The following is a 20,444-nucleotide window of genomic DNA, read 5'->3' as shown; positions in this document are numbered from 1 at the left end:
TAGGGGTTCTATTTATACTAGAGCTGCTAGGGTTTCAGTCAAAACCCTAATGGACAACTTAGGCCTTAAGCAATCCAAGGAAGCTTCTGGAATAGGGCCCTTATGGCCGAGATTTAGGTTGACACAACTTAAATTCGTCCATGCCTAGTCCACAAGGCTTCTCAGCCCAATATTCAACTATCACACATTTGACAATTTAAGTCCCCTTTATTTAATTAATGTCTTTTAGCCACAAAATTAATTCTTAATTAATTCTTGTCTAATATTAATTAAACTATATGATTTCTCCTTTAATATATTATTCATATAATATATTAATAAACCATAATAACCACGGGCGGACCCAAGAATTTTCCGAAGAGGGGGCAAATTTTTTTATAACTTTTGTATGGGGACAAATTTTTTTAACGAGTTAAAATATATATTTTTAAAGGGTTAAAATATATATTTTTTTGAAAAAAACCCTATATTTTAATGAAATTTTTTTGTTGTGGGGGCAATTGCCCCCACTGTAGGACCGCCCATGATAATAACCTCTCTTTTCATAAATCATCCTATCCAGTTGCTTTAGTGAAGGCAACCCAAAAGGACCATGCACAACCGGGTCAAGTACTTACCAAATATAGTTACGGGCTTAGACACTAATCCAACAGTTAGTTACCCATATCTATAAATTTACTCTACCCTTTTAGATTTTAACAAAATAAGGGCCTGAACATCAGCGGGTAGTAGCGATGACCCTCGAGTGTTACCATTTTGGGAAGATTTGATCAATGGGTAATTTTTACAATCGTAATTTCTTACTTCAGTTTTTACTAATAACATATGGGTTATATCTGACCATTATGATCGAGGGTTAAATACCAAAAAGAAAAGATGCAACACTAATTTTCTGTGTTAAATGCAAAAATTATTAGCATTACAAGTTGGGTTAAATGCTAAAAATAGCATCGTGCATATTCGTTTATTTGTTATTATGGTGTCATATTTTCAATTTAACAGAAGTATGTTATCATTTTTTGAAATTTGCCATTACATTTTTCTCAAGATCACCTATCAATGACATTTTATGGGTTGGCATCAACTTCATGATTCATGGCCCCCACTTTGTCTATTAGTTCGTTTAATTCATTGTCAGGTATATTTCCATTTCCTTTTTGGTTTAAATTCAAGATAAAACAATCCACTTTCATTGAGGTAATTTCCGACTTCTCATTTGTGATTCAATAATTTATGTTACGTTATGTATTTTGATAGAATTTTCTCCGTATTGTGTAAACTTTTCTAAGTAATGTCAATAAAAGTTAATCGAGTAACTGATTTTATTATTGTAGCTTATTTCTTCCTTTTAACATAAATATCAGTTACTATATGTTTGTTTTTAACAAAATTAATTACTTTTTTGCCTCTTCAGAAATAGTTAACAATAAACAAAAGCTTATTTCATTTTTCAGTTCACAAATTTCTGTTTTATTTGGTTCAGTTTGCATTAAAAGCTCAAATAAGTTCGATAGATAACTTCAAAGTCGAAATAGAAGCTTATTTCCTCATGATTTATCCTTAATTCAATAATTTGTGAGAATAGAGTTACAAATCATGCAGAATCTTACTATAGATATGAAAAACTTTGTTGGCATGGGGTGGGCTTCATCTGTTAGTGATGAGTTCCTTCAGGTTTGGAAAGGTGAGCCTGATGACATTTTTGTTATTTATGGATGAGACTTTTTAATTACTTCTTTTTCTCATTTCCTTGTAGTCTATAGGGGTCTTCAAGGAATCATAGACAATGGTAAAGGAGACAATAATCACAATATGAAGCTTATGAACTTGTATCATTCTACAATAAGTTGCACCCCATTGCTCTTACATCTTATGACCATTTTGACCTTTTTGGTCAAGTTTGTTATTCTCATAACAAAAAGTTGTTTCATAATTTGGCATACTTAAGTCGACAAAAAAATACTGATATGAAACTTTTAAAACAGAAAGCTTAATTTTTCTTAGTTTTTTTTTTGCCAAAATGACCATTTTGCCCTTTTTTGTCCAATTTGGTCATTTTTATTGTTTTTTTTTTTTCGTTTTCTGCAATGTGACCCATTTAAACAGATAACAAAAACAATACGTCTACTTATATAATATTTTTAAACAGGGACCATTTCTGTAAATTTATTTAAACAGTGACTATACCCACAGTTAAATATATTTAGGACAGAGACCAATCCTTTAATTTTAAAACATGTAATAATTACTTTCATTTTTAAAATTTAGCAATGTATTTCTTATAATAAAAAGTATGATGTTATATTAGACATAAAAATCAAAATATGTTGTTGTTTATTGTATTTAGCACATGAATGATTTGTAGTTTCTATGAGATAATATGCCAGTAACATAAGTTTTTCGTTGTTAGGTTCCCTAAGAACAAACATAGAGGAGGAAAATGGATCAATTGGTGTTCGATTTGTATACAGTAAACAATAGGTAAATTATTTGTGTAAAAACTATGTATTTGCAGCAGATTAAGTTCGAAACTAACCCCTGCAAAGCGGGGTTTCTCATCTAGTTATAATTATAACTAGATGATATATGAGGGCAATTACGATTGTAGTTTTAGGCTTTTACATAAAAATTCATTGTGGATTTTTTTTCTTTGTTTTGTTTTCATATTGGCTTCTTAATATTGAATTATTTTTATTTTACCTATTATTGACCTACAAAAACCGGCTATATAGTACTATGTTTTATTTGCTTGCATTGACAAATATTTAATAAGTTGGATATTTCTTTTGCCATATTAGATGTTACCATATTGTCATTGTAGCCCAATAATGTTTTGTATATTGGTTTAAATGGTCCATCATGATTTTTTTTTGCCTTTGAAGGGTACGAACTTGTGTTTATCTGTTAACTTCGTACCTTTACCCATTTTTGAAACTTATATTGCCTTGTTAATAAAAGAAATTATTAATAAATTTATGGGCCACTCTTTTAATCTGCCTTTTTCATCATCACCACAACTGTAACATCCCGCTATCAGGTACTTTTATTATTTCTTGAATCTTTATCAAAAGTGGCACATTTGGTCCCTTGGAGAAAAGGCTTGCGAATTTGGTCGTACGCAGGGTGTACGTAAGAGTACGTGCAACGTACTCATGCAGCATGAAAAATCACGGATGACCAGCTAGTACGCTAGGCGTGCGTGTGGTACGCCTGGCGTACTGGCCCATGTTTCAAACCCTAATTTTAAGGTTTGCTCCTTATTTAAAGAACATGATGTCCCCATTTGATCATCCTTATCAGCCACCAAACCCTACCTAAACCCTAATTCCGAGTTGAGTTGCTTGTGTGAGTCTTTGCAATCTATTTTAGTGTTCTTGGTGCTTTTAGTGGAATAAGGAGACTAGAGAAGAAGGAGTGGGTGCTAGCAAGCTTGTAGATCCAGAAACCTTTCCTCTTTGTGCATCATTTTCAGGTATAAAGTCTCTACCTTGGCAAACCTTTCATTGGATCTTCATGGTTGAAGTTTTATGAACTTTTTTCCCCAAGATTGGACCTTTATGAGTTTGGAGCACTCCAGCGAATTGTGGCTGTCCCTTCATGCATTTTAGGACCTATAGATTCATAAAAATGGTTGCTTCATCATTCCCTTTGGTTCATGCATGAGTAACGTAGCTTAGAGTGTGTTAGAAGTTAAAGATTGTTGCATTGGGTCCTTCCTATCCATGCAAAGGCTTAAAGCCAACGACTTTATGGTTTAAGACATCTTAGAATAGTCAGATATGAGGTTGGGTTAGTTGTCTTAAGGGATTAAGACACTAAGTTCGTAAAAGTAGAAGCAGACAGAGTACGTCGGGCGTACTCCTGGCTACGCCCCGCGTAGCCAGTTCCGCCCCCGATGGATGCTGATTTCGTTGTACGCTCCGCGTAAAGAAGAGTACGCCCAACGTACGTGCTGGGCAGTTGAGTTCGTTGACTTTTGACCTTTGGTCAAGATTTAGGGTTTTGGATCATGAGAAGGGAAAAATAGTATTTTTTTTCCTTAGAAGATTTAGTTGTAGGATTCGGACTTGCGAGTTGAGTTTTGGACCTTAATTGTTAATTAGGGTTAATTCTTTTGTTGATTAGGCGTAGTCTAGATCCGATAATTCGGGTGTGAGATTTACTTGTCGTCGGTACCAGGTGAGTCTCCTTAGTTATTCTTACCTGTATGGTAGAATAGTTGTATCTGTGATGACCAGCCGAGTCTAGCTGTTATTATTATGTTATGTTGTTTATATGTGACTAAGACTGTTGATAGTCTCTAGGGTTGCTAATAACCCACAGGGCGTGCTGTTAGCCCACTGGGACTGCTGATAGTCCCCAGGGTTGCTGATAACCCATATTTGTTTATTTATGTTGTGATGTATGTGGTACCTTGGGGAACTCACTAAGCTTCGTGCTTACAGTTGTTGGTTTATATGTGACAGGTACTTCCGAGGACCGTGGGAAGGCGAACGTCTGATTGTACACACTCACTGGGAGATTTACTACTGGGACAGTTTATGAACTCTGATAATTTGTGATACTGGTTGTTTTGGATAATTATGTATTTGATAACTTGGCTTGTGAAACCTTAATTTTGGTAAATTAAAAATGAAAAATTTGGGCTAAAATTTGAGGTGCTACAAACACCGTCTCCATCTCTTTCACCTTCATTTAAATTCAAGCTTAAACCCATATTGCTTTTATTTAGATCTCCCCATTCTACATCAGTATTCTCAGAAACCTAAAACAAAATCAAAGAACTGAGAATACATTTTCATTTCCCTTAATTTATAACAAAAAATGCAATATGTTGAGTTGAGTGCATTACCTGGTTCCCTTCCATTGGCATATCATTAATGCCAGGTTTTTCATTCTTCAAAGATGATTCATCTAGTGTCTTCAACAGCTTGCACCTTTGCTTCCTCACTATTTTGTTCCTCCAGTACAACTATCTGATCTGATAAAGTTCAACCATCAACAACAAAACCCCTAATGAAAACATCACCTCCACCACCACCACCACTACGGGAACTCAACTGAATCCGGAGGAGGCTGCCAATTGACTGTCAGACTATAAGTGCTGGCCAACGCCATACCCACAACAAAACTTAACCTCTCAAGAGCCAACACAGTAAACAACCACATACAAAGTACAGTGCAACAAATCATCACCGCCCTTGATGGGGTTTCCCCGAGGAACAGTCACAGTTCTGAAATTTTCAAGCATCGATGCTAATTGTAGCTTGAAAATCTCAGTTTAATATCTTTTGAAATCAGGATACAAAAATTCATCCAAATGACGCTACTTGTAACTTGAATCTTAAACTTATATAATTTAAGATTAAGAAAGTTCTGAAACTCATGAAATTATAAGCTTTGATGCTACTTGTTATTTTGAATCTCAACTCGTTTTAAGTTAAATCGATGAGTCTCATGCCATTTATGAAAAATGAGAATATGAAAACAAGTTGAATCAGATGTGTATGCTGCTTTGTTCGGTTCAACCCACTAAACAAAATTCGAAGTACCGATATGCATACTTTATAATGGTGATGAAATTTGCAGGTATTGGAGCAGTCGATAAGAGGCCTGGCCGAGGATGATACCATAGGAATCGAAGGCAGTACTGATGATGGAGAAAATGTTGGTGATTTTGACGAGCTTTCCCTGACCCGTTCGTGAGGTGTTGATCTAGGAGTAGGACCGACAACTAAATCGTAATCAAAATCATTGTCGCTGATCATATTTGATGTTCATGATTAGGGCTGGTTGAAATCGGAAGACGGAGAATAGAGTGAAGAACCACCGTCGATCAAGATTTGATATACATGATTAGGCGACTCTGTCGATAACAAAGAAGATGAAGAACACAATGAAGAACCAGAAGAATATTGATTGAAATCAGAAGAGACATCGCTGCTATTTTTCTGATTTGAACCTCCGATTTCTTGTGATGCAATTCATACATGATTATTGGTTTTCTCTAAAACGAGAAGCAGGCTTCTTTGATTTCGTGGCCATCGCTATTGAATTTAGGGTTATTGTTCGTCCTATAACGTGGCAATTGAGGTGGGAGTTTAATAATTGACTTTGCATATTAAACTTGCTGGCTAGGAAGGGTTCACCAGATGGACCCTTCAATTTTTTCAAAAAGACCTTTTAAACCTTTAAAACATGAATTTGTGCCCTTAGAAAAAAAATTGAAGGGACCATTTAAACCAATATATGAAATATTGTTGGGCTACCTTATAATAAAACTTCCATATAAGCAGATTAAACCCGGTATCCAATTTTTTCTTTATGGGATAATGAATTAAAAGGGTAAATATATTTTTCGATTTGTACACATTTGGTCACATGGTTTTTTTCGTCCACAATTGCCCCCATCAACTTGTTTTACTGTACACATTCAGTCCTTATGACCGGCTACTCCAGATAAGCCGAAAAAATGACTTAATAGGATAATATATTTCTCATTTTGTATACATTTAGTCCTTAATATATTTTATTGCACATTTAGTCATTAATATTTTTTTGTTGGATAATAAGTCATTGTTGTTTTTGTACACATTCAGTACTTATGACCGGTTTCTTTAAGTTTTTCTCACGATATCCTATGTAAGACAATCATTAATGAGGTATTCAGGGTTATTGATGCTTATATCCACTTTGGCCTTGACTGATTGGTTGCTTAGGTCTTGTAGTTTTGCTTAGGTCTTGTATTCTGAAAGTCGTAACTTTTTCATACGATCTTGGATTTTAACAATCTTTATATCTATACGTTCGTATTGAGTCTACTAAAATTTTCTTTTAAATTACTCCTATTAAAAATTAATATATTTTTACTTACGATTTTATAAAAAAACGTTCATAAAATGTAAAGAACACATGTATATAAAGATCATAAGTAAAAATATATTACTTTTTCATGGGAGTAATCTAAACGAAAGTTGTAGTACTCTCAAATACGAATGTGTGAACATAAAGATCGTTGAATTTTGATATCGTATAAAGAAGTTACAACGCTCAGAACACACCACCTAACCAAACCACAAGACCTAAGCAACCAAGTAGCCGAGGATGCGGTGGTTATAAGCATCAACAACCCTGAGCAAATCATTAATGATTGTTCAACGTGTGATACCATGAGAAAATTTTAAAAAAATCGGTCATAAGTACTGAATGTGTACAAAAACAATAAGAACTTATTTTGCAACAAAAAATATGAAGGACTAAATGTGCAAAAAAATATTTTAGACCAAATGTGTACAAAGTGAGAAATATATTACTCTATTAAGTCATTTTTCCCGGCTTACCTGGAGTAGTCGGTCATAAAAAACGAATGTGTACAGTTAAACAAGTTGATTGAGAAAATATCAACGAAAAAAAAAACTCAATGACCAAATATATATAAATCAAAAATATATTATCATTGTAAGTCATTATCCCTTCTTTTATCAATAATGAAAAAGGATTGTGAAAAGTTAACTATCAAAGGCTTAGGCTTTATGTATAAAAATAAAAATCATAATGGCCTTTTAGCTAAGAGACTAATGATATAATGATTTTTTGTATTATATTCTGAATATATTATTTATAAAATGAAAAAAATTAAACAAAATAGAAGTTTAAGATCCAAAAAGGATATTTCATGAAAAAAATATATTTATAGTTTTACTAGAAAATAAAACTATATCCCTTATTAAATCATTAAATTTTAGGAAAAAATTGTGTCTAATGATGAAATGAGTTATATTACACCTTTTCATTTCATCTTATGTTTGAAATAAAAGCCACCACCTGAACACAACTTAACAAAATAAAAGCATTCGTGTGTGTATATATATATATATATATATATATATATATATATATATATATATATATTTGTTGAATTAGGTGTCTAAGTCCATAACTATAATTGGTATGTACTTGAATTGATACTAGCAATGTCCTTTTGGGTTGCCTTCAAACCTGGCAATTGAATAGGATAACTGTTAGAGAGAGAAGAATGATTTATTAATTTATTAATTTATTACTTGGTTAATAAATTAATTTGAAATCAAGATAAATGATTTATTAAGGTATTATGGATATAATATATTAATTAGAAATCACATTGTTTAATTAATATTTAATCATAAATTAATATGGAATTAATTTTGGGATTAAATGAATTAATTGAAATTGCAGGGACTAAAGGTGACAATGTTCAAAAGTTGAGCATTGAGAATTCTCGAACCTCCCTTAAAGGTGGGGAACGAAGTCTAGAGTGTCCTAGGGTTTCCTTGGGCTCTAAGGGTGCCTTGGAAGCCTTAGGGAGGAGGTTAAGGGATTAGGGTTATCTAAGATACACCTGCCTTATCTTAAACCTTCCTTATCACCTATATAAACCCCTATAGGGTTGGATTTTGTCCCATGCACTCCAATAAAGGCTTAGAGCCGTATTTTCCACTTCCCTTCTCTCTCCATAGTAATCTTTGGTTGCTAGGTTTGTTTGTGAGCCATTAGAGGCGCGACACTTGTGGCGCTTGCTACCAAAGTTCAAGATCTTCAAGGATTTGTTTGTTATTACAATATAACAATAAAGGTATGTATCCTAACCCTAATTATATGTTAATTTCAAAAATTACATGTGCCTCCTAGGGTTTCTAGTTTTTGTGTTCAATGCTTATATGTCTAATAGTGAAAACATAGATCCTCAAATTAGGGTTGCATGCACACATAGGATTGTTTGCTATGTATAAAACCCATCAGTGGTATCAAAGCGTATGGTTTTTGTTTTCATTTATATTTGGTACAATTGATTGAACTAGACAAATTAGGGTTTATGGCTACTAAACCCTAAGGCCTTTAAATTTTCGCAAATTAGGGTTTAAGAACCCTGTTTTTCGAAAATCCCTAAGGGTTTTTCAAACCATTTCCTTTGGCCACCTTGGAGTCGAAATCTAGGGTTTCCTAACCCTAGGGTTTTTTATTTTTAGGCAAGGTTGAAAGCCTTGCCTTCCACTCCAAGCAGAAGATTTCGAAATCTAAGGAATAATTTAGTAGGTTGTTATTTTTGGTAATTATCTTGTTAAATTTTAATTGGATAATTAAAGATATCCTTACCTAAATTTCGAAATCCATGGAAAAGGATTAAATTAAGTTAATATGTTTAATTTAAATTGGTAATCCTTATTTGATTTAATAATTTAATTAATTGTTTAATTTTTGAATAATTATTAAATCAAAGGTTTTTTAAATTTTAAATTAAATGGTTTTAATTTTTGAAAATTTTTAATAAAATAAAAAAAAACCCTAGTATTTTAAAAGTTTAAAATACACCCTTATACTATATATATATATATATATATATATATATATATATATAATTAAAGGTTTAATATTATATATGTATAAGCAAAGTCAGTCTTAGCGTTAGTAGACCTCATTCAGGAAGCTGGTCTATAAGGGGTGTTTAAGGAAGCGACCTGTAAAATGACCGTCATTGGGTATCCACTCTTACCCACCGCACCCTTGACTAGTGGAGGGTCGTTAGCCGAACGGGTAGGATAGGACACAACCTTCCATTATAAGTATAATGAAATACGAAGTAACTAAACACTTTTATAAATTCCCAAATCTTAGTTACTTTAGGAAAAAGTGAATTTGATGCAATTCCATGGAATGACAAATTGTACCCTTGCCAAGACAATTAGTGGAGCGTGTGTGGTTAACCGGCACACAAAGTTGGGATTGGCATTGGTGGCAAAGGGTGACTCAAGTGAATTTGATGCAATTCACACCTTATTTGTGATCCTCGGCATCCCAGTCACAAATGAAGGGCATAATCGAGATTAAACATGCCATTGAAAAGTTCAATGAATCTCAAAAGATCTAGGAGTTCCAATTCATTTAAAACTTAAACCTTCAATTTTCGTTTTTCATGGTGGAAATTGGTAAATCGTCATTTACCTACCTTCAAATGTTCTGCAATTTGGATTACGACATCACTCTTCCAAGTTGTAGTATATTGTGTTGGGTCCTATCCTAATATCTCATTTGGGTGTTTTATTGAGGACTCAATCAACTAACTTGAATTTCTCCTGTTTTGTAGATGTCAAAATCTAACAAATGTGGTCTTCCTGAATACATTGGAAAAGGTTTTCCACTTGAAGATGGTGTTCCACGATTGGATTGTGGAAATGGAAATCAGGCTTCACTTCCTCCACCTCCTCCAATAATTCTCACTGACCCACGTGTTCGAAGACTTGAAAAAGTTCAAGGTCACTCAAGCCCTATTGGCAAGTAAACATGAAGATGGAAAGTCTGTATGTGCCCATGTCTTGGATATGAAGTTGCATATTGACAGATTGGGAATGTTGGGTGTGGAAGTCTCTAGGAAGCTGGCTGTTGACTTGGTTCTTCAATCACTTCATGACTCATATAGTGAGTTCATTAGAGAATACTATATGATGGACCACGACATGACCCTCATTGATTTGACTTATTTGCTTGTTGCTACAGAATCAGAAATGATCTGGCGGAATGGTCAAGAAAATTTTTCTGGTAAATCAATGTCCCAACCTTCTATGGACAATGGCAACATTGGAAGTCCAGAAAAGTTTTCTCTACGCAAGAGAAAGGTTATGTCTGAGATAGTCCCTTGTGCCATTCCCAAAGAATATGTGTGTTTCTACTGCCAAGAGAAAGGGCATTGGTCAAGAAGCTACCCTGACTACCTGAGAGATCTAAGAGATGGGAGAGTCAAGATGTATGACTCTGCTTCAGGTAGAAATCCACTATCTAACTCTATTAAGTTCATTTTTAGATTCCTAATACATAATGTGATAAGATTACATTTGGTGTTTTGTAGGATCAAAGAAAAATGAAACTTAAAAGAAAGAAGTGAGCTGAATTTGGTCATGAAGAAATGGATTTCGATCGCATGATTCAAAGGTCGGATTTTTAGCTGCTACTTTAGAGTTAGGATAGATTGCTAAATAATATTTACATAGTTTTCATTTGTAATCGCATTGTAAGGACAAGATTTTTCCGCAATAAAATAAATTTTGTTTTTTTTTGTCTTATTTATGTTTCCTTGCGATGGATTTTATGAAAATTGGTGTTTGGATGTTTCTATTGTTAGCAATATTGTAAATGGATTTGATTCTTAGTTATGTTATTTGTGGTAATGTCAGAAATTTACCAAATATGGAATGATTCTCATCGCCCAAGTTTCAATTGGACAGAAACTTGGAATCATGCAACTGGTATTGTATGATGAATGAGAACCTTCGTATTTGGGAAATTAAGACTAATTCCTTGTTCACATAAGTATGTGAGTCATGTGAAGGACTAGGAGATCTGGTACACAATGTTGTGTACTGGTCAAGTCTGCCACAAAGAAAGATAAAATATTCGTCATAGTTTGCTAAAGGATTAGTAAATGTGATTATACTTAAAAGATTGAGTATGATTCTGAATCATTGGAAAAGTTTCGATGAATAGCAGAACGAATAAGAAGAATCAATTAGGCAGAAAGATATAAGTTTCTCCAATCTGAAAAATAGGAGAGGACTTTAATATCGTGTTTTATGATTAACTTAATGATTATATAACCGTGTCACAATTGATCCTCTAAGGACACCTTAGTACACTAGTATGGCTAAGAAGAGGAATTAGAAATTGTTGAAATGGTTAAATCAAAAAGGTGAATCATACTTCGTTCCAAAATCAAGTCTTAGAGTCGTACTCCAAGATTGTGACTTGAGTGACATAATCTTAAGAAAAAGGTTGAACACACTCATCAAATGTGGAGTAGGAAAAATGTTTTTCTCTTGCACGTTTGAAATTGGTAAGTTGTTATGTCTTGGATAAGACAAAGACCAACTAAGACCAATGTGTGTAGTGTTTGTCTTGATAAGAATCCGCACTATCTCTTGAGTATTTGTTTTTCGAGGAATGTTTATTGACAAGAGAATCTTATATGTCAAGAGGTCAGTGGGAGTCTAAATGATCTTGAAAGGTTTCACGAACTAATCAAGAGTAAAGTTATTGTTAATCACTAGCACACGACTTGAGGTTTGTAACCTATCGTGTTGACACATTTGTTTCTATGCCATTCCAGTAAAGTTACTTATGCATATGAGTTCTACGAGTTCTCAATTGACTGCATAAAGGCTAGCACCTTGATCAATGAAAGTGCATTGACTAGTATAGGTGAGCTGCTAAATAACTTGGAAGCAATGGTAGGACCCTTGATGGCAAGAAATTAAGAATGAACAAGTTCTGTCCATAAGAGTTTGGATTTGTCACAAACATTATCTTATGATTATGGTTATGAAAAATTCACATAGATAGGAACACATACACCATAAAATCTAAGTGTCATAAGGTTTCTCTTCTTCATGAAAATGATTGTGAGGAAACGCTTTCACTAAGAGCGATTTTAAGGAGATAGCGATTGTGTAAATTGCATTCTCAAATTCGATTATGATTACGGCATCCCTCTTCATAGTTCGAACTGTGAGATTTGGCAATTAGTTTGAACATTCGAAACTTATTGCTATAAGTTCTAGAATTGTTTAGACACATATGTGAGCTATCTAAGGAAAGGTGTATGAGTTTGAGAAGCTTAGATAAAGGCTTATCGAAGCATATCGTATCAGAAATATGAACTTTCAGAAGTTAATAAGTATTGATTTCTAGAAGTCCAACTGTTTTCTGAATACGTGTCAAAGCTAGTGGGAGCATAAGTGTTATGCTGGTAAGAAGATAATCATCATGTTAGTGGGAGCATGATCATTATGTCAAGTATTGAAATGTAGCAATATTAATTATAGAAAACAAAATTTTCACTTTCCAAAGTTGCATGGGTTGAATAGTTGTTTTGCTATAATTAAGGGAGAGAATATTATACTTCGTTTCAAAATCTAAAAGCTTGGATCGAGAAATTTTAGTCAAATTTAGTCAAATATATATGAATGTTATGTGGAAATGGTTCAGCATAAGGAAATTCTATATATGGAAAGGATAATTGTGTTCTCAAAATTTGGTTATGATTACGGCATCCCTCTTCATAATCAAAAGTATGAGAATATGGCAACTAGAAATATCATAGCAGGAGACCTGTAAAGTATCACGTCTTTATGTAAGACATTATGAATTGCGCCCCATACGCTTTGGATATAGGATCGATTGCATATGCTATAATATTCAACCGTTCTGATTTTCCAAATGCTTAGGGCATTAAGAGGGAAAAGGATCAGAACCGGAATTGACTAAATTGATTAAACAACTGAGGACAATCTGAGGTTCGCTAAGGATTGGTCGCTTGTGCACAGTTGGAAGTAAAGTATTGAATGGAACATATTGACATTATTATGAATAGATAAGACTCTGTTAAGAATGAGTTGTCATATGGTAAATATGGAAATGTTTCCATATTGGGAGTTGGACGTTAAGAATCTATGTCTAGATTAGAAACTTTTATCCAAGAAGGATGTTCAAAGGAATGTACTTTGAATGTGAGACTTCATAATAGAGCACTTTGTAATTCCATTGGCCGAGTCTTGGTGACTTTGTGTTGTGGCATTACGATCGTTGCATAAAATGTTAGAATCTAACATATTCTAGTAGTGGCGAGAATTTTGTGTTCTTACACTAACGATAAGGATTAGGAGTTGTGAAATGAGCATCATTGGAAATGTTTTCAATTGATCTATTTCACAAAGTATGGACCATTGGTAAACAGAGTGTGCATGCTTGGTGCATGGGACAACTGCCGTTATAATTCAAGTAATAAGTTGATTATCCGAAACATTATACAATGAATAATGTGTAATCAATATGGTGACTAAATAAAAGGAGTTTTATTTATACTCAAAAGTTTGGGGCCATATTGGATTCGATTATTATTGTGTTTCACTTTGCATGTTTTGACTTCCTGAATAATAAGATTATTCAATCCATCCACAGTCGCTCATACTTTGGAAGTAGGTATGAAAGAAGACTGTCATGAATTGGCTTGTAGATTGTCTAAAGTGTATTAGACATAGCAAAAGTTTGCTACAACGTTCATGAGTGCTTATGAATTAAGATTTGAGCATTGGATTAAACCCACGCTCACTTGGATCGCTTCATGGATTTTATCACGAGTGATTGGTGAGACGATAATATCTTATATTCTTGAAACCGAGACATGTGAGTTGTAATTTACAAGTCAGTTGCACATTGATAATATGTAAACGCACCAGTAACTTGGTGTTATAAAACATATTGTTGTGTGTGATTTGATAGTAGGTACAAGCGAGCATTTGAGTCGAAGTTTATCCGTTCCTTTTACCCAATGTGGGATAAAAGTGATATATGTGGGCCCCTCGATGATTTAGTGATAACACCCTAAGAGCTTGGCCAAGCCGGAACTAAGTTGATGTGTTCAATTGTAGTCTGTTGTCAGTCGTCATAAATCGGAAATCGGAAAACAACACATGAACAGAGAGTATGATTAAAATCCATGTCTCAGTTCATACGATATCTAGAATGGAGGAATATATGATCCCTTATCTAAAGGACACGTCACTGACTAGGTCAGAATTCGACAGCGGCTTTTGGTAGCTAAAATTTGCTAGTCAATTTTTGAAGTTATACTTGAAACTATAGTTATTAGACTTATCCAAGTGGGAGACTGTTGGATTAGGTGTCTAAGCCCATAACTATAATTGGTATGTACTTGAATTGATACTAGCAATGTCCTTTTGGGTTGCCTTCAAACCTGACAATTGAATAGGATAATTGTTAGAGAGAGAAGAATGATTTATTAATTTATTACTTGGTTAATAAATTAATTTGAAATCAAGATAAATGATTTATTAATGTGTTATGGATATAATATATTAATTAGAAATCATATTGTTTAATTAATATTTAATCAGAAATTAATATGGAATTAATTTTGGGATTAAATGAATTAATTGAAACTGCAGGGACTAAAGGTGACAATGTTCAAAAGTTGAGCATTGAGAATTCTAGAACCTCCCTTAGAGTTGGTGAACGAAATCTAGAGTGTCCTAGGGTTTCCTTGGGCTCTAAGGGTGCCTTGGAAGCCTTAGAGAGGAGGTTAAGGGATTAGGGTTATCTAAGATACACCTGCCTTATCCTAAACCTTCCTTATCACCTATATAAACCCCTATAGGGTTGGATTTCGTCCCATGCACTCCAAGAAAGGCTTAGAGCCGAATTTTCCACTTCCCTTCTCTCTCCATAGTAATCCTTGGTTGCTAGGTTTGTTTGTGAGCCATTAGAGGCGCGACACTTGTGGCACTTGCTACCAAAGTTCAAGATCTTCAAGGATTTGTTTGTTATTACAATATAACAATAAAGGTATGTATCCTAACCCTAATTATATCTTAATTTCAAAAATTACATGTGCCTCCTAGGGTTTCTAGTTTTTGTGTTCAATGCTTGTACGTCTAATAGTGAAAACATAGATCCTCAAATTAGGGTTGCATGCACACATAGGATTGTTTGCTATGTATAAAACCCATCATATATATATATATATATATATATATATATATATAGGGGATGGTTCCCTTGAGATTAATAAAAAATTAGAGATTGTGAGATTAAATATCAGCCAATGGAACTTAACGTCAACTGTTAAATGATTAAGGGGTATAACAGTAAACTTCAAATTAATCTTCAGAAAGCGGACACCTTCCTTCTCTAAAAATCATCATATCGCTAAACCATCGATTTTCAGTATCAGTCACGTAATCATATCATCCAATCTTCAACAATTATTCAATATAATAAAAAAGATCCTATTTTTACTAAATCTGTTATCAAATTAATCGCAATCGAAAATCGAAAATAACGATCGAAACAGAGCATCAGTGCATATCCTCATAAATACGAGATACAATCCTCAAATCGAAGAAACAAGCACCTCACAATCATAAACAAAGCATTTGAAAATTGAATCAAAATCAATTTTCATAAATGATGTCGAATCCAAAAGAATTGACAAGTCAATCGCAACTGAAACTATTATAGCTGAAATCAATTCATCTCGTAACGACGAACAAATCGATTCAATTTCTTTCACTTCTGAAGAACTTCAAAATACGATTCGTATTGAAGGTACAACTAATTCGTTTTAATACTACATATTACATTACAGTTTCTACACTTCATTCTGATTCTTTTATTATACAATATAAATTATGAAAAATCATATATGATTATACAATACAATATGTGATTTAATCATATAAAGATGAATAATCATATATGACTGTTCATATCTATGATTAATCATATGTATTTATAGTTTGTAATTATGATTTATCATATATGTTTTCAAATTGAAATCTATATTAATATTATATATATTTGGATTAATAATCATATATGATTATACATCATAAAATATGATTAATCATATATTACAAACTACAAATACATATGATTAATCATACATGATTAAACAATATCAAGTATGATTATTTATAAAATAATACGTATAATCATTTATGATTACACAGTATATTATATGACCAATCATATAATACAATGTACAAATACATATGATTTAACATCTAATAATATATTAATATCTAAAATCATATATGATTTTTTATACTAAAATATAAATACATATCGTTAATCACATATGATTATTACAACATAAAATTATATAATAACATATTTGTCATTCCCTTCTTTTATCAGGTGAAAGTTCCAATTCAACAAATGAATCATATTGCAGTAACATAATTGAAGAATCTGAATATAAACCAGATGTCCCTACAGAATTTGTACCAGTTGTAAACAGTGTTTTCAAATCACTAAATTTGGCAGTAAAAATGTATACGGATTATGCAGAAATGGCAGGTTTTCATACAAGACTGAGTAGCCAATCAAAATACAATAGCCAAATAATAAAAGAAAAATATGTTATATGTAATAAGGGTGGCAAGGATAAACCAAAACCTTGTGATACGTTGGCTACAAGTTCCGTCAAGAGGAAACCAAATTCAAACAAGATAATTAATGGGTGTACAGCAAAGATTATATTTGAAAATGTTTATGGAACAACAGATTACAAAGTTAAGAAATTCTTTGAAATGCACAACCACCCACTAGAAAGTATTGAGGAAAGACCTTATACGAAAAAGGCAAGAAAGATATCATATTCTGAAAAAGAGTTTGTAGTACGTGCATCATAAGCTAAAATTAGTCCCACAATGGCTCACAAAATACGAGCAGTTTTGAAAGAAGGATATGAATATGTAGGGGGCGAAGGTAACAGACTACAAAAACTTGAGGAGAGGAGTAAATAGAATCTTATGTTACAAGGATGCTCAAATAATGATAAACAAAATGAATGATCGTAGAGATCATTACCCAAATTATTCATTTGAGTTCCTACGTGATGGAGATCTGTTGGCTGCTATGTTTTGGGCAGATGAAAGAGAAAAGGCTTTTTATGCAGAGTTTGGAGAAGTTATATCTTTTGATGCAACTTTTAGAACAAACAAGTAAGTTAATGTATATAAATTCAAACATACTATTAATCAAATATGATTGTACTAAACACATTTTCTTTATATAGGTATAAAATGGTATTTGTTCCATTCACAGCAGTTGATCACCACAAGAAATTAATTACTGTTGGTGTTGGGTTGGTGAGTAGAGAGACAATTGAGTCGTATGAATGGCTGCTTAAAGCTTTTCTTAGAGCTCATGAAGGGAAAGCACCAAAAATTGTTCTAACTGATCAAGATGCAGTAATAAAACAAGTAGTGGAAATTGTCTTACCAAATTCAAGACACAGACTATGCATGTGGCACATAATGAAAAAACTGCAAGCAAAGGTATAATAAAAATACATTATATAATCATATATGATTATATAGTATTATGACAGATGATTAATATATGACTTATCAGATATCATACTATATAACCATATATGATTAACTATTCTAATAATATGAATTATCAGATACCATACTTACTGTATAAACATATATGATTACATAATATGTAATATGATAATACAGTATATAATCATATATGATTGATATAATGATATATAATTAAGTATTTTAATAATATGATTATATAATCATATATGATTATATATGATTAATCATATATGATTATAATAATATAAGTTATCATATATCATACTATGATTATGATGATACAGTATATAATCATATATAATCATATATGATTATATAATACGATTGTATAATCATATATGAATAATCATATATGATCAATCCTACATTACAGTACATATATGATATATGATTAATCATATATGATTAATCACACATGATTACAGTACATATATGATATATGATTAATCATACATGATATATCCTACATTACAGTAATCATATATGATTAATCATATATGATTACTCATATATCATATATGATTAATCATATATGATTACAGTACATATATGATATATGTACTGTAATCATATATGATTAATCATATATGATATATGAGTAATCATATATGATTAATCATATATGATTACTGTAATGTAGGATATATCATGTATGATTAATCATATATCATATATGTACTGTAATCATATGTGATTAATCATATATGATTAATCATATATGATTACAGTACATATATGATATATGATTAATCATACATGATATATCCTACATTACAGTAATCATATATGATTAATCATATATGATTACTCATATATCATATATGATTAATCATATATGATTACAGTACATATATGATATATGATTAATCATACATGATATATCCTACATTACAGTAATCATATATGATTAATCATATATGACTACTCATATATGATATATCCAAATAGGTATATAATTTATACTTATATAAGCAAAGTTGTTCATTCATAGGTTACTGGCAATTTATTTAAAAACAAAGACTTCAAGAAAAGATTTAACAAGCTTGTTTGGAACATGCATATCAAACCTAATGAATTTGAAAAGAAGTGGGATTTGATTATTAATGAATTCAATCTAGAAGATAAAAGATGGTTCAATGATATATTTTAATTACATGACAAATGGATACCTGCATACTTCAGTGACACAAGAATGTCTGGATTGATGAAAATCACTTCAAGATCAGAAAGCATGAATTCCTTCTTCAACACTCACTCTAAATCTGGAAATTTACTTTTATATTTCATGATGAACTATGACATAGAAATTCAAAAACAAAGAAATACACAACAGGAGCTTGATCATCAAACAAAGAAGGCGGTATATAAATTTATTTCACCACGACCAATAGAAAAACATGCTGCAAAAGTTAATACAAGTACATTGTTTTATGAAGTACGGAAAGAAATCTATAAAGGTTCCTGGTACTGCCAATACGAACATCTTGGAACAAAAAATGGATGAGAGTTATACAAAGTGGAACAACTGAACAAAAACAGTGATCTAAAAACAGAATTTGAGGTAATATATTCTTATTTTAAATTTTGTTGAATCAGCACATAATATAAAAAAAATATTCAGTTATGATTATAAAACACTTAATGCTTTAATTTTATTTTGAACAGGTAGAAATAAAACTTCCAACCAATGATGTAAAATGTACTTGTGAACAGTTCAACCGCTTTGGGACTTTGTGCAGACATGCATTCAACATACTCATGAAACATGAAATTAAGGAGATACCTGAACAGTACATTGAGAATCGTTGGAGAAAGGATGTGATATCAAGGCACTATAATTTTGGTAGACATGTATATGATACAGGAGACAGTGAAATTAACAGATCTGTCAATCAAGCATACTACAACTTTGAAGCATGTTTGGAATACGTAAGAAAAAATAAAGAAAAAATGGATTTGTTTGTTAAGAAAACAGAAAGCATGCTGAAGGAATATGAAAACGATCCTAAAAATGAATTGCAGAAGAATAGGACAGATGTTGAAGAGGTAGGAAAGCTTATGGGCATATCTATTCCAAAAGAAATTGACATCAATGTTCCAAATGTTCAAAGCAATAAAGGATGCGGAAAGAAAAGTAGAATTCAAAGTGCAGCAGAAATAGCGTATAAAAATTCAAACAAGCAAACAAGAAGATGCTCAGGATGTGGAGAAAGGGCTCCTCATAACTTGCGGACATGCCTAATCAAACTTGCAGCAGAACAATCATCAAAAGCTACATAGATATTTACTGCTTTAATCAGTAATGAATAAGTCATGAACTTTTTTTTCAAAATAATATACTTTTTGTTTAGTACACTTTACTCTCTTTTATAAAACAGAATTTACTATGATTTTGTCTACTGGATTTAATCTACTTTGATAATTCTTTCTTTGATTTGATAATATATTCATTCATGATTAAACTTTTATTAAATGTTACTACAAGCATTTAAGATTACATAT

General features: G+C 32.2%; 1 protein-coding gene across 1 annotated transcript; it reads left to right on the top strand.

The window, feature by feature from the left end:
* The first annotated feature begins 1,596 nt into the window (after window positions 1-1,596).
* On the top strand, window positions 1,597-20,222 carry LOC145164353 (protein FAR-RED ELONGATED HYPOCOTYL 3-like). Its single transcript, XM_079083074.1, has 10 exons — window positions 1,597-1,684; window positions 1,757-1,829; window positions 16,031-16,152; window positions 16,744-16,905; window positions 17,113-17,225; window positions 17,308-17,552; window positions 17,627-17,888; window positions 18,934-19,073; window positions 19,125-19,302; window positions 19,608-20,222. Exons 1-10 carry the CDS (start codon window positions 1,597-1,599, stop codon window positions 20,220-20,222), a joined length of 1,998 nt encoding a protein of 665 aa, XP_078939200.1.
* Window positions 20,223-20,444: the final 222 nt, after the last annotated feature.

The sequence above is a fragment of the Lactuca virosa genome, chromosome 3, assembly GCF_052849685.1.
Source record: "Lactuca virosa cultivar CGN04683 chromosome 3, Lactuca_virosa_CGN04683_v6, whole genome shotgun sequence".
NCBI lineage: Eukaryota > Viridiplantae > Streptophyta > Magnoliopsida > Asterales > Asteraceae > Lactuca > Lactuca virosa.
Note: the sequence above shows the minus strand (reverse complement) of the source record. Positions and strands in the feature narration are given on the sequence as shown.